General features: G+C 41.4%; 1 protein-coding gene across 2 annotated transcripts in view; it reads right to left on the bottom strand.

The window, feature by feature from the left end:
• The window catches only part of SCAF4 (SR-related CTD associated factor 4), a 76163-nt gene that overhangs the window by 50859 nt on the left and 11540 nt on the right, over window positions 1-13764 (bottom strand). For both annotated transcript variants that reach the window (XM_073362386.1, XM_073362398.1), the window contains exons 2-3: window positions 1225-1308; window positions 573-617 (exon numbers count right to left, since the gene is read on the bottom strand). In XM_073362386.1, coding sequence (XP_073218487.1) covers window positions 573-617; window positions 1225-1308 — 129 coding nt within the window. The remainder of the gene's footprint in view (window positions 1-572; window positions 618-1224; window positions 1309-13764) is intronic.

Below are 13764 nucleotides of genomic sequence, written 5' to 3'. Positions count from 1 at the left end.
TCTCCTTCCACTAATTTAGAATTAATTAGATGCTTGAAAATAAAGTGTTTATCCTTCTGATGTTGCCTTTTTTCATTTGGCATATATTGCTATTTCTTCCTGTTTGTCTAATGGATCTTAAATTAACATGCCTCTTGGTCTACTTTTGTGGATGGTGATGTATTTAACCTATTTTTCTAAGTTTCCAGGCGCCAAGGTGTGTAGGTTAAATTTTCTGGAAACAATCAATCATAACAGTAGTAGTAAAGAGACAAAATCAACTTGAAAAATTAGAAGAATTTGCGTTTCAAGCACTATATCTATCCTTAAATCCCACTGACAATTTCTGTGGTTTTATAATCACACTTTTTTTCATCTCCTGTTGCTGTGTGAAAGGCTCGCATGAACAGAGGGAAATGATTGACTATATACAAATTGCTGTCACATGCACATAGAAAAAAAAAAGCTGAAAAAAAAGCCTTAGGTAATACTTGTAGTATTACTATCACTATTTTTTATTAACTAGAGCTGTGGATGTTTAAATGCCCAGTATCCCATTAAGTAAATATTAAAAATACTATAAAAGCACTTACCTTTTTGATAAACTTCTCTACTATCTGGACTACATGCTTGTAGAGCTGGAAAAGAGATATGTGATCTATTTAATCATGATCTGATTTATAGTGATGTATGATTTCAGAGGTATTTAAATTATTTGTACATATTAACAATTAGGAAAACAAATATATTCTAGTATGTGATGCACTTCATATCTCAAACATTCCTTTAAAAGTTTGTATGAAGAAAACTGACCTTGCCATTGGAAGCATCTCACATACATTAAATGAAGGCAGTACTATTGTGACAACTACTTTTTCCTTTGTTTTTAAATTTGTTTGTTAATTTTGATGCAATGGGATGTAATTGCATGCTACAACATTTTGATTTTATCAGATACAAAATCATGACAAGACTGCAAACCATAACATCAGAAAATGTCATTTTCTTAAAAGCAAGTTTGTGTTACAGTTTTGCAGAGATATTTGCAGCATAACTCAAGATAAAGAACGTTCATTCACTTTCCTTTGAAAAAAACCTCCAAAAACAAAAAAAAAGAAATCTTTACCAAGCTATAAAATTTTAGAGATCATGTAAAAGATATGCATATTTTAGAAATCAAGTACAATCCAAAAATAATGCTACTAGTATTGTCTGAATTTGTGCTCTATTTCCGTTTTTCTTTACCTTAATAGCTTTAATGGCAGCTTTAGTAATGAGAATCATCTTTGCTCGGGAGATAGGAGGTTTCATCTCCATGAGTGAAAAGAGCTAAACAGAGAAAATAAATATTAAAAAAAATTCTGAAGGAAGCAAGCAAGTCAGTCAACATAACAGTCAATGCAGATTCTTGGCAACTGCCATGCAACCAAGCTCATGTTATAACAAGGCCTAAAATCAAGAGATTAGCCACTTCAACAATGCAATTACTGACTGGAAAGCCAATGTCTGAAGTTGTACAATCAATGTCAGGTTTTTGGGTTTTTTTAAAGCCCCATCTATGGATTTAGCTGCTGTTGTCAGAAGATTTCATGTGTCTGACTTACCAGTTATGAAACTAGGTACACATTAATTCCCAAATTCTAAACTATTTAATGGAAACAATCTGAAACCAAGGGAATAGTTTGACTTAAAGTTAATTAACCTGATCATCAGCAGTTTGAGCTTGATCTTGCAGTTTATACTTCTACATAGCTCTGGAGTCCAAAAAATGTTTTCCCATGCACACAAATTTTTAACCATTGAGACCATCACAAACCAATATCCTATCTCCTATTCATCTTGTTACATATAGGTACAGCAGCGTACATACTAAATACCTCTGTTTAACATTCTTGCACTAATAAGGGTGAGATACTACCACAAAAACTAACTGCATCAATTGCTTTGGAAATTTTCATACACTGAACTACTCTTCATCTAATATTACCCAGAGGGGAATTTATTTATAAGTTCCTCAGAAATCAGAGCCAAGATTTTCGAAAGTAACTAGTGACTTTGGATGACCAATTGAGGCATCTCGAGAGCCTTATTTACAGGATTAACTAATTTGTTCAAATATAATCTAAGCACAACATTTCTGTTTTAACTACTGTACATTAAAAGTTGTCAGTGTTATTCTATTAACACCACCATTCAAGACAAAAATAGGCCTGACTGTTAAATTTCTTTAAATACCTATTTTAAAATTAATTTTAACTGTAATGGGTTTGTAAATTCTAAGAAAATTCATTAGCACCCAAAACGTTCTGTAAATTTGGGGAAGATACATGGTATTCCCCGTGCATAATAAAGCAGGGATTCAAACTGCTAAAAGTACAAAATCAACTCAACCTTAAAATGTGGATCAACAACTGGCATCTCTATAATTTAACAGCACCTGATGTGTGAAAGGTTAAAAACTTAATGGAACCATTTTCTCCTACAGTCAAGGTATTTAACAAACATACACAGAGTCCTCTACCTCTTTAAGGTGATGAGCATTACCCTGAAAGGCAGAGTAGTATTATCTCAATTTTGTATAGAGGGAAATTTATAAACCCAGATTAAGCCTGGGTCTATACTACAAACTTACATCAGTATAACTATATTGCTCAGAGGTGTGGAAAATCCACATCCCTGAGCAACACAGTTATACAAATCTAACTCACAGCGTAGACAGTTCCTATGTTGATGGGCGAGCTACCATTGATACAGCTACTGCCTCTCGTGGAGCTGAAATACCTACGCCGATGGGAGAAGCTCTCCTGTTGGTGTAGGTAGGTAGCATCTTCAATAAGCGCTGCAGCTGTGTCACTACAGCGCTGTAAGCGTAGACAAGCCCTAAGGGACTTGAACAAGACTATAAAGCAAGTAAGAGATCCAGGAGAGGAAGTTCAAGCACCTTCTCTCCTTGTGCTGTTTCACCCCTTCTGTGTCAACTCCTCCCCACCCACCACCTAATCACAGTAGAATTCTCCAACTGCCGACACAACAGTACTTCAGAAGTCTGGGGGAGTCAATGTTATAGACTCTGAAGACAGTGAAGCCCTAGAGACAACCACTGTCCAGGGGGGTAAAAACAGGTGCAGAAGAGAGAAGAGAAACAACCAACTGTTACTTCAAACCAGCACTAAACTGTGCTGCTTTTGCTATATAACTATACTGAAGTCTAGAAACACATACAACATCTATGTCACAATAAGCTATTTCACTTCAAAGAATAACTCACTAGAAGGACTATACCATCTTAAGAGATGGCAGGCCCTGATACACTTTCTATTTTCTACTTAGCACTTCTGACAGCACATGGCTGATCCAAAAGATCCTTCCCTCCCGCCTATCCTCCTCTCCCAGGCCCCACTGCAATAAATAAATAATAATAATAAAAAAAATCATGGTACTGAGTCTCAGAGTCCAGGTCAGCTGGCTCAGGCTTGTGGGGTTAAAAATAGTAGTGTAGATGTTTGGGCTTGCTGGAACCCAGGCTCTCAGATCTTCCTCCTTGTGAGGTCTCAGAGCTCAAGCTCCAGCCCAAGCCTGAACATCTACACTGCAATTTTACAGCCCCACAGCCTGAGCCAACCAGTACAGGCTGTGCCATGTGTCTTATACTGGAGCACAGACATACACTTTGAGGAAATGCCACTCTTGCTCCCCCTCCAACCTAAGAATAGGTGCACCACCACTTTTTGTCCTCCCCGTTTTAGCTCCTGCCCTGTGTCATTAAGTCCATTTCTAGATCTCACAGTCTATTAAAATGAATGTTTGCTGCTCCTTCCCTACACTGCCCTTGCTATTTAAAAGGCATGTTTACAGTATCCCAGAGTTCAGACTAAGGGGATATGAATATCAGAGCACACCAAAGTGCTGCACTTAACTCCCCCGTCTGTACACAAACTTATACTGTCTTGAGGTTGGATGTCCAAACTCAGAGCCTGCAAGTTCACATCCGCAGCACCCCACACAGAGGAATTATAGCACAGCACTCTGGTGTGCCCTGCTAGTCACATCCCCTTAGTCTGAACTATGGGGCAATGAAGACAGGCCCTTAAGTTGCTGCTTACTATGGCAACAGTATGAAATTGACATGATTCCTGTAATCAAAAAACCTGCAAGTCTCAAAATATCCTATACACATGGGAGAGTTCAAGGTAAAAAATACAGCTATATTTAAAAAAGAAAGAAAATAAATGAGCTATTATAGAAATGATTCTGTTCCTCAGGGCTGTGTAATACAGGAATCAGGACCTAGGAAATATCAGTTAAAAAGGCCTGATATCAGGATCATCATCTCCAATAAGAACCCATTAGACAAACACAACAAAGGAACAAGGAGAATTCTCTTTTGGACAGTTTAATCCAAAATAGAATTGTAGCCACCATATTAGCCCTTTTTTCTAGTATAATTGTTAAAGTCTGAGATCCTGGTAAGATGTTTAATAGCCCTGATTTAAGAGGCTGACAGATTTCTCCTCTCTTTCCAATTACTGAGGGAAAGAAAAAACAAAAGTAAATAGGTTTAGTTAAATAACTAACAAAATTATGGACTAAATACGTGCAGGCACAGAAAACAACCACCAAGCTTTCAGCATAGCTACCAAAACAAAAAAAACCCAACATTGTCAATAACTGAATACAGGAAGAACAAACAAGTACATGTTTGTTTCCTTAACTACTTTCTGGACTAGGAATCTATTTTCTTTCAACAGTATCTTCCTTCAGGAGCTAGAAGAAGAGCCAGCCACCACATACAGCTGTTGAATCCATTCTCTCTGTGTTATCATCAACCCTTTGAGCCAGATAATTTTTAACCCAGGAGTTTGGATGACCCTTCCACACACAGCAAATTCCAGCTCCAGATTGGCTTTAACCAGTCAACATTTCAAACCAACAGATACACTCCAAGCGAGCATCCATCTCTGGCTGCCGGGAAGAATTAGTATGGCTAACTAAACATTTCATGTCACCTGCTAGTTAGCGTCACATGATGAATGTGTTCCTTCCCTTTATTATTTTGAAGCTCATTCTCTTTTTTGCGAAATTATTACACATTCCTTCTTTGAAGTCACTGTCAGGTGAACAAAGAGAATGCCAACACTAATTCTCCTGAATTTTAACATGAAAATATTGAAAGAAAGTAACCATTAGCATGGAGATTTCTAAACTGTGATCCTCACACCTGCCCTTCCTGGTATAACACTAAGAGCAGATTCTACTCCCTTGAGGCAGCTGTGGCCGGGAGGCTGACAGAAGGAAAAAAAAAAACGAGTACAAGGAGCCAGTGTTGTTACAAGGAGCCACCTCTTCCTTCCCACAGACCAAGGAGGAGTTGTTCCAGCCGAGAAAGCAACCAGCCTCCCATCATGAGTGCAAAAGAAGCCTGCATCAAGACACTGTCCTCAGGAACAGCGGTTATTTCAGGAGTGTAATAAAAAAACAAGGAACTCTGGGAGTGCAGAAGGTAGCCATGGACCAAGAAGAGGCAGGAGCCAGTACCAAAGATCAGGAGACTGCTTCTAGAGATTGATGTGATACAGCTAGGAACCAGAGAAGGATCCAAGAAGCAGGCAAGCACACAGCGGGTAGGAAGTGGGAAACCAAATATGAAGCAGTATATGAGGTAGGAGTTGGTAACATGGGGCCATTATCTGAGGAGCAAGAGAAGCAGGAATTGAGGCCTAGTAAAATAATCCATGAGAAAGAAAAATGAAGAAGGGCCTTGAGAAAAGCAGGGCTGGGCAGAGGACTTGGGAATACTGCCTGTGTTGCTGCAGACAGCACGAACAGAGTGAAAGTGATGAGGACACCAAAAGCAATATTCCCAAAGGGGACTCTGAAAGTGCATACATGGGGAAAGTTGGGGTGGAAAGATATGGATCAAATTTAAATGCAAGTCTAAATTAATGAAGACAAGCTATTTAAAAAAACAAAACTGCACTTACAATTTGTAACTAGCCATTGGGATGGAATAAACTAAAATTTGTTTCCTTCCCTAAGGATTTTCACATACCTCATTAAAATAAACAGGGTGATTTGCAATTTTAGAGTTCATTGTGATTGCTAAACTGTGGAAGTTAAATAAAAATGTGGCAAAACCACATTTTAAAGAAAAAAAATCAAATTGTGTGTTTACCAACCTTGTTAGTATCCCTTTAAATTTGTTTTGGAGCAAAATCTCAGTGTTACAACACAGATGTGTTACAGTAAGGTTTATGTCCTTTCCATATATGTGAGTGGGAATGTCCCACTAGACTTTGGATCTTTTGTTATATAAGTTGAACCCAAATCAGGGTACATGCAGAAAAGCTGTATTGTCACAAATCAGTAGAGAAGAGCATCATTCCAATAAAATTACCTACAAAAAATGTCAAATTTCTCAATTTGAAAAGTGTCTTAAAAATTCAACATCTTAATCAGTTTAAGAAACTGCACTTGGATAACCACGTAAAAACTTCAGTTTTTATTTTTATGGCAATGCATATTTGATACAATTAGCCAAAAAGACATCAATTTAAAGCTTTAGAGAGTACAGCAACTCCTCACTTAACGTTGTAGTTATGTTCCTGAAAAATGCAACTTTAAGCAAAACAATGTTAAGTGACTCCAATTTCCCCATAAGAATTAATGTAAATGAGGGGGGTTATGTTCCAGGGAAATTTTTTTTTTTGCCAGACAAGACTATATATTTATATACATATATACACACACACACACACACGCACAATAAGTTTTAAACAAACAATTTAATACTGTACACAGCAATGATGGCTTGGTTGAGGTGGAGGAGTCAGAGGGTGGGATATTTCCCAGGGAATGCCTTTCTGCTAAATGATGAACTAGCAATTGGCTGAGCCCTCATGGGGTTAACTCATTGTTAATGTAGCCTCACACTCTAAAAGGCAGCAGGAATGGAGGGAGGGGAGATAGCATGGTGGACAGAGACAGAGTGTGTGTGTGTGTGTGTGTGTATGATGCACATTTCCCCTTTAAGTATGCTGACCCACTCTTAAGTACACTGCCTTGTTAAGTTAATCAGCAAGCTGAGACCACAGCTGCAGCCAGAAAGCTCCCTCTGTCCTGAGCCCTGTCCTGTGTCCCCCTGCTCTATGGAGATGGGGTAAGCAGGGTGCAGGAGCAAGGGGGAGGGGGACACTCTGACATTACCCCCCTCCCCGCCACCCCCACACAGCAAGCAGGAGGCTCGGGGAGCAGCTCCAAGGCAGAGGGCAGGAGCAGCACATGGCAGTGGGGGGAGGGACAGCTGAACTGCCGGCAATTGATAGCCTGCTGGGCAACTGCTGCACAGGGAACTTGGGGGAGTGCGGAGCTGATAGGGGGGCTGCTGGTCCACCCTGGTTCCAAGCCCCCACCAGCTAGCTCCAACAGGCTGCTCTTCCTGCAGTGGACAAAGCAGGCGGCTGCCAAACAACGTTATGAGGGAGCATTGCACAACTTTAAACAAGCATGTTCCCTAATTGATCAGCAACGTAACAACGAAACAACTTAACTGGGACGACTTTAAGTGAGGAGTTACTGTACTTTAAATTGACTACCTCAGAACAGGGATCTTTTCCTACAATCCTCTCCCCCAGGCAACTAGACCTAAAACTGTAGATTTTCCTCCTTCCTCACTCTGCAGTGGAACCAACCATATTCTATGTGGATCACACTTTAGGTTTCATAGCTGTTTCCCAACCCCATCCTCAGCTACTGACCTCATAGACTAAAGAAATGAGAGGTGGAGCCAAATTCTCCTCTTAGCATATTTGCTTGGAGCCACAGATACTCAGTTTGGCAAATCAAAGCCACACTAGAATTAAGTTGAGGCACTGGGGAGGGAACTGAGTAACAAAAAAAACACCCCTGTCATCTAAGATGTTGAGGGAAAAAAAAGTCAAGGTGAAGACAGAAGTAAAATGAAGCTACTTTATTTTAAAAGGGATATTGTCAGCCTGAAGACCATGGAGGATTGAGATATTATACACCTGCTCCTGAATTCTGCTGATTTCAGTGTTTTTAAAATATATGAGGAGTACTTGTGGCACCTTAGAGACTAACAAATTTATTTGGGCATAAGCTTTCGTGGGCTAAAGCCCACTTCATCAGATGCATGCAGTAGAAAATACAGGAGGAAGATAGATAGATATATACAGAGAAGATGAAAAAATGGGTGTTGCCATACCAACTCTAATGAGACAAATCAATTAAGGTGGGCTATTATTATTAGAACTAGGAAGAATCAGAACCATTAATGTGGAAGGTTGCTCTCACCAGCAGGTGGGCAGTACGGGCTGCTGTTGGGGGGAGGGAGGGTGGGTGGAGAGACTGCTCAAGCTGCTGTCTGAACTTAAAGAGACAGCATACCAACACACCCACTTTGTTTTTGTCTCTTCCCCCAACACACCCACCCACCTTCAGTTGAAAAGCAGCTCACAATCTAGTAGGATGCCCATAGAAACATGACTGAGAACCCTGCATTATGTGACGCTGTACCTGCCCCATAAGGCCCCAAAGCACCCTGTGGCCAGTTGCACGGTGGGATAGCTACCCACAAAGCACTGCTCTCTGTGTTGATGCAAGAGCGATGCTAGCGAACAGGGGAGTTTGAGAGAGGGTGAAGGAGATCCCCCTGCTGAACGAACAAGGTGTGAGTGCTAACCTTGGAGTGAGTGAGTTTGTTTAGCTGTGTGTGTTTTTCTTTTTCTTTCAGGTTATTTCAGTTACATGGTCAACTGGGTCAAATGGGATTGTGTGTTTGGGGACAGTTTGAGCCTTTGTTCCTTAAGCATCCTTGATCAGCCTTGTGATCATCCTCCCTCTATATGATTAACGAGGAGGTAGGTCTGACGTTGGAGGGAAGGCCTTAAAAGCCAGAGGCTAAGCGACCAAGGGGAGAGAGGGAGTCATAATATAATCATTATGGTTAGGAAGGGCCGCATCACCAGTGCCAACACTGCTCCTGTCTCTTCCACCTGTGCCTGTATCCAGACAGAGAACCTAACCATGGATGCCTCTACCCAGATTCTGGTGTGGATTTTCAGACTGTGGCCTGCATTTCCCACTCTCAGAAAGCCAGGCTGGAGGGACCATCCAGTGTGAGAGGTGCCTGCTGGTGGAATCTCTCAGCAAGCAGGTGGAAGAGCTACAGGAGGAGGTGGGTAGGCTGAGCATCCATGAAACAAGGAATTCATTGACGGTATTCATATGGAGACTTCCAAGGCTGGAGTCGCTATCTAGCTAGTGAGGACTGCTGTCATGCCACCAGGGGAGGAGGATAAGGCTCTGGTACAGGGAGGACACTGGCTGCTGGTTACTTCTGGCAGCAGGCAGTGCTCCACTCCTACTCCCAACCCACTCACTATGGAGATGGAGAACCGTTATGCTGCCCTGGCAACGAGTGATGAGGAATCACCTCCAAAGGTTGAAGAGGAGAAGCCATGTACCCCCAAGGCTGGGAGGATCACATGGCATCCCCGGAGATTTGCTGCCTGCCAGGGGCCCGTATCAGAGAGGTTATGGAGGGATTGTCAAGGATCATCCAGCCCTCCGCCTACTACCCCATGCTGCTACTCCTTGTGGGCACTAATGATACTGCGAGGTATGACCCTCAGCAGATCAGAAGTGACTACAGGGCTCTGGGAGTAAGGGTGAGGGAGCTGGGACCACAGGTGGTGTTCTCTCCAGTCCTTCCAGTCAAGGGTAGGGGCCTCAGCAGAGACAGATGCATCCTGGAGGTGAATGCCTAGCTGCAAGGATGGTGTCGCCAGGAGGGCTTCAGCTTCCTTGACCACGGGATGCTGTTCCAGGAAGAAGGACTGCTAAGCAGAGATGGGGTCCACCTATCAAAGAAGGGAAGAGCATATTTGGCTACAGACTGGCTAACATAGTGAGGAGGGCTTTAAACTAGGTTCAACAGGGGCAGGTGACCAAAGCCCACAGGTAAGTCAAAAACATGGAGACCTGAGAGAAGGGTCAGAATGGGGGGAGCATGGGCTGTTACAACATAAATAAGGGAGAGACAACACAGAAAGGGGAGGGGGGAAATCAAATCAGTATCTTAGATGTCTGTATACTAATGTGAGAAGTATGGGGAATAAGCAGGAAGAACTCGAAATGCTAGTAAATAAACAAAACTATGACATAGCTGGCATCCCGGAGACTTGGTGGGATAGTACTCATGATTAGAATATTGGTATAGAAGGATACAGCTTACTCAGTAAGGACAGGCAGGAGAAAAAGGGAGGAGGTGTTGCCTTATGTATTAAAAAATGTATACACTTGGACTGAGGTTGAGATAGAAATAGGAGACAGACCTGTTGAAAGTCTCTGGGTAAGGATAAAAGGGGTAAAAAACAAGGGTGCTGTCATGATAGCGTCTACGACAGACCACCAAACCAGAAAGAAGAGGTGGATGATGCTTTTCTTAAACAGCTAACAAAATCATCTAAAGCACAGGACTTGGTGATGGAGGACTTCAACTACCCAGACATCTGTTGGGAAAATAACATAGCAGGCCACAGATTATCCAACAAGTTCTTGGAATGTATTGAAACAATTTTTTATTTCAGAAGGTGAAGAAAGCTACTGGGGGGAGGGTGTTCTAGATTTGATTTTGACAAATAGGGAGGAACTGGTTGAGAATTTGAAAGTGGAAGGCAACTTAGATGAGAGTGATCATGAAATGGTAGAGTTCATGATTCTAAGGAATGGTAGGAGGGAGAAGAGCACAATAAAGACAATGGATTTCAAGAACACAGACTTTCACAAACTCAGGGAGCTGGTAGATAAAATCCCATGGGAAGCAAGTCTAAGGGGAAAAACAACCGAAGACGCTGATAGTTTTTCAAAGAGACATTATTAAGGGCACAAGAGCAAACTATCCCACTGCACAGGAAAAATAGGAAGTATGGCAAGAGACCACCCTGGCTTAACTAGGAGATCTTCAATGATCTAAAACTCAAAAGAGTCCTACAAAAAGTGGAAATTTGGTCAAATTACAAAGAATGAATATAAAAAACAAACACCACAAGTATGTAGGGACAAAATCAGAAAAGCCAACACACACAAAGAGATCAAACTAGGTAGGGAATAAAAGGAAACAAGAAAATATTCTACAAATACATTAGAAGCAAGAGGAAGACCAAGGACAGAGTAGGCTCGTTACTCAATGAGGGGGGAAAGACAATAACAGAAAATGTGTAAATGGCAGAGGTCCTTAATTACTTCTTTCTTTCGGTTTTCAGCAAGAAGGCTGGTGGTGATTGGACGTCTAACATAGTAAATGCCAGTGAAAATGAGGTAGGATCAGAGTCTAAAACAGGGAAAGAACAAGTCAAAAATGAGGTAGACAAGTTAGATGTCTTCAAATCACCAGGGCCTGATGAAATGCATCCTAGAATACTCAAGGAGCTGACTGAGGAGATATCTGAGCCATTCGCAATTATCTTTGAAAAGTCATGGAAGACGTGAGACATTCCAGAAGACTGGAAAAGGGCAAATATAGTGCCCATCCATAAAAAGGGAAATAAGGACAACCCGGGGAATTACAGACCTGTCAGCTTAACTTCTGTATCTGGAAAGATAATGAAGCAAATAATTAAGCAATCAATTTGCAAACATCTAGAAGATAATAAGATAACAGTCAGCATAGATTTGTCAAGAACAAATTGTGTCAAACCAACCTGATAGCTTTCTTTGACAGCTTAACAAGCCTCGTATATGGGGGAAGCGGTAGATGTGGTATATCTTGACTTTAGTAAGGCTTTCGATACTGTCTCACATGACCTTCTCATAAACAAACTAAGGAAATACAACCTAGATGGAGCTACTATAAGGTGGGTGCATAACTGGTTGGAAAATCGTTCCCAGGGAGTAGTTATCAATGGTTCACGGTCATACTGGAAGGGCATAACAAGTGGGGTCCCGCAGGGATCAGTTCTGGGTCCAGTTCTGTTCAATATCTTCATCATCAATGATTTAGATAATGGCACAGACAGTACACTTACAAAGTTTGTAGACGATACCAAGCTGGGAGGGGTTGCAAGTGCCTTGGAGGACAGGATTAAAATTCAAAATGGTCTGGACAAACTGGAGAAATGGTCTGAAGAAAATAGCATGAAATTCAGTAAGGAAAAATGCAAAGTATTCCACTTAGGAAGGAACAATCAGTTGCACACATAAAAATGGGAAATGACTGCCTAGGAAGGAGTACTGCGGAAAGGGATCTGGGGTTCATAGTGGATCACAAGAAAAATGAGTCAACAGTGTAATGCTGTTGCAAAAAAAAGCAAACATCATTCTGGGATATATTAGTAGGAGTATTGTAAGCAAGACACGAAAAGTAATTCTTCCATTCTACTCTGCGCTGATTAGGCATCAACTGGAGTATTGTGTCCAGTTCTGGGCGCCACATTTCAAGAAAGATGTGGACAAATTGGAGTAGGTCCAGAGAAGAGCAACAAAAATGATTAAAGGTCTAGAAAACATAACCTATGAGGAAAGACTGAAAAAACTGAGTTTGTTTAGTCTGGAGAAGAGAAGACTGAGAGGGAACATGATAACAGTTTTCAAGCACATAAAAAGGTTGTTACAAGGAGGACGGAGAAAAATTGTTCTTTTTAACCTCTGGATAGGACAAGCAACAGTGGGCTTAAATTGCAGCAAGGGCGGTTTAGGTTGGACATTAGAAAAAACTTCCTGTCAGAGTGGTTAAGCACTGGAATAAATTGCCTAGGGAGAGTGTAGAATCTCCATCATTGGGGATTTTAAAGAGCGGCTTGGACAAACACCAGTAAGGGATGGTCTAGATCAGGGATCAGACAGGACAGTTTGTTTACCTGCGGACGCTACAGTGACAGCCAGTGATTCCCGCAGTCCCCACTGTCCTGGAACAGTGAACCGTGGCCAGTGGGAGCTGCAGGTAAACAAATGGTCCCGGCTTGCCAGCGGATCTCCCTGATAGCCACGTGCCAAAGGTTGCTGATCCCTGGTCTAGATAATACTTGGCCCTGCCACGAGTGCAGGGGATTGGACTAGATGACCTCTCAAGGTCCCTTCCAGTTCTATGATTCTAAGAGCTGCTAGTGTGGATGTGCTCTGCCGACATAAGGAGCACAGTGTGGACAAGCGACAGCGGTTTAATTAAAGCGACATAACTTTTGCTGACAATTCCGCAGTGTAGATAAGGCCTTAAACACCAGCAGCTGGCCTTTGTCAACAGGATATTGCCTTTGAACCCTCCACCCCCACTTTGATATTCACTACTGGCTACTAAGTTTCTGGTGATTTTTTTCAAGCCTTGTTTAGGGCCAAAAGAAAACAGTCCAACATATAGATATCTTCAGCAGACTATCAAAAAATGTTCCTAAATGAGTCTAAGTTTTCCAACAAACATGTTGAAAAAAATTTCTCCAAAAGCAGGTCTTCCATAGTCCATGTATACTGCCACTTACCCACAAATTCCAAATCACCTTCTCTAGCACAAGGAAGTTTTATTTTAAGGCAACTCATCAAGGAAATATAACGAAGCAGACTTTGAAAGCTGTCTTCCCCACACAGACGAGTACATCAACTACAACCGAATATCGAAGAGCAAGGAAGTGGGGGGCAATTCCAGAAACAATGATAAAGCTAGTCCACTTTTTTTATATTTTGACAAGGAACAACAGAGGAAGAAATACCAAATATCCTCATATGAAGTTAGGGCAAAGGATAGTGGTAAACAATGAATGTTTTTAAACTGAAGTC

This window comes from Lepidochelys kempii, chromosome 1 (assembly GCF_965140265.1).
Source record: "Lepidochelys kempii isolate rLepKem1 chromosome 1, rLepKem1.hap2, whole genome shotgun sequence".
Taxonomy (NCBI): domain Eukaryota; kingdom Metazoa; phylum Chordata; order Testudines; family Cheloniidae; genus Lepidochelys; species Lepidochelys kempii.
Note: the sequence above shows the minus strand (reverse complement) of the source record. Positions and strands in the feature narration are given on the sequence as shown.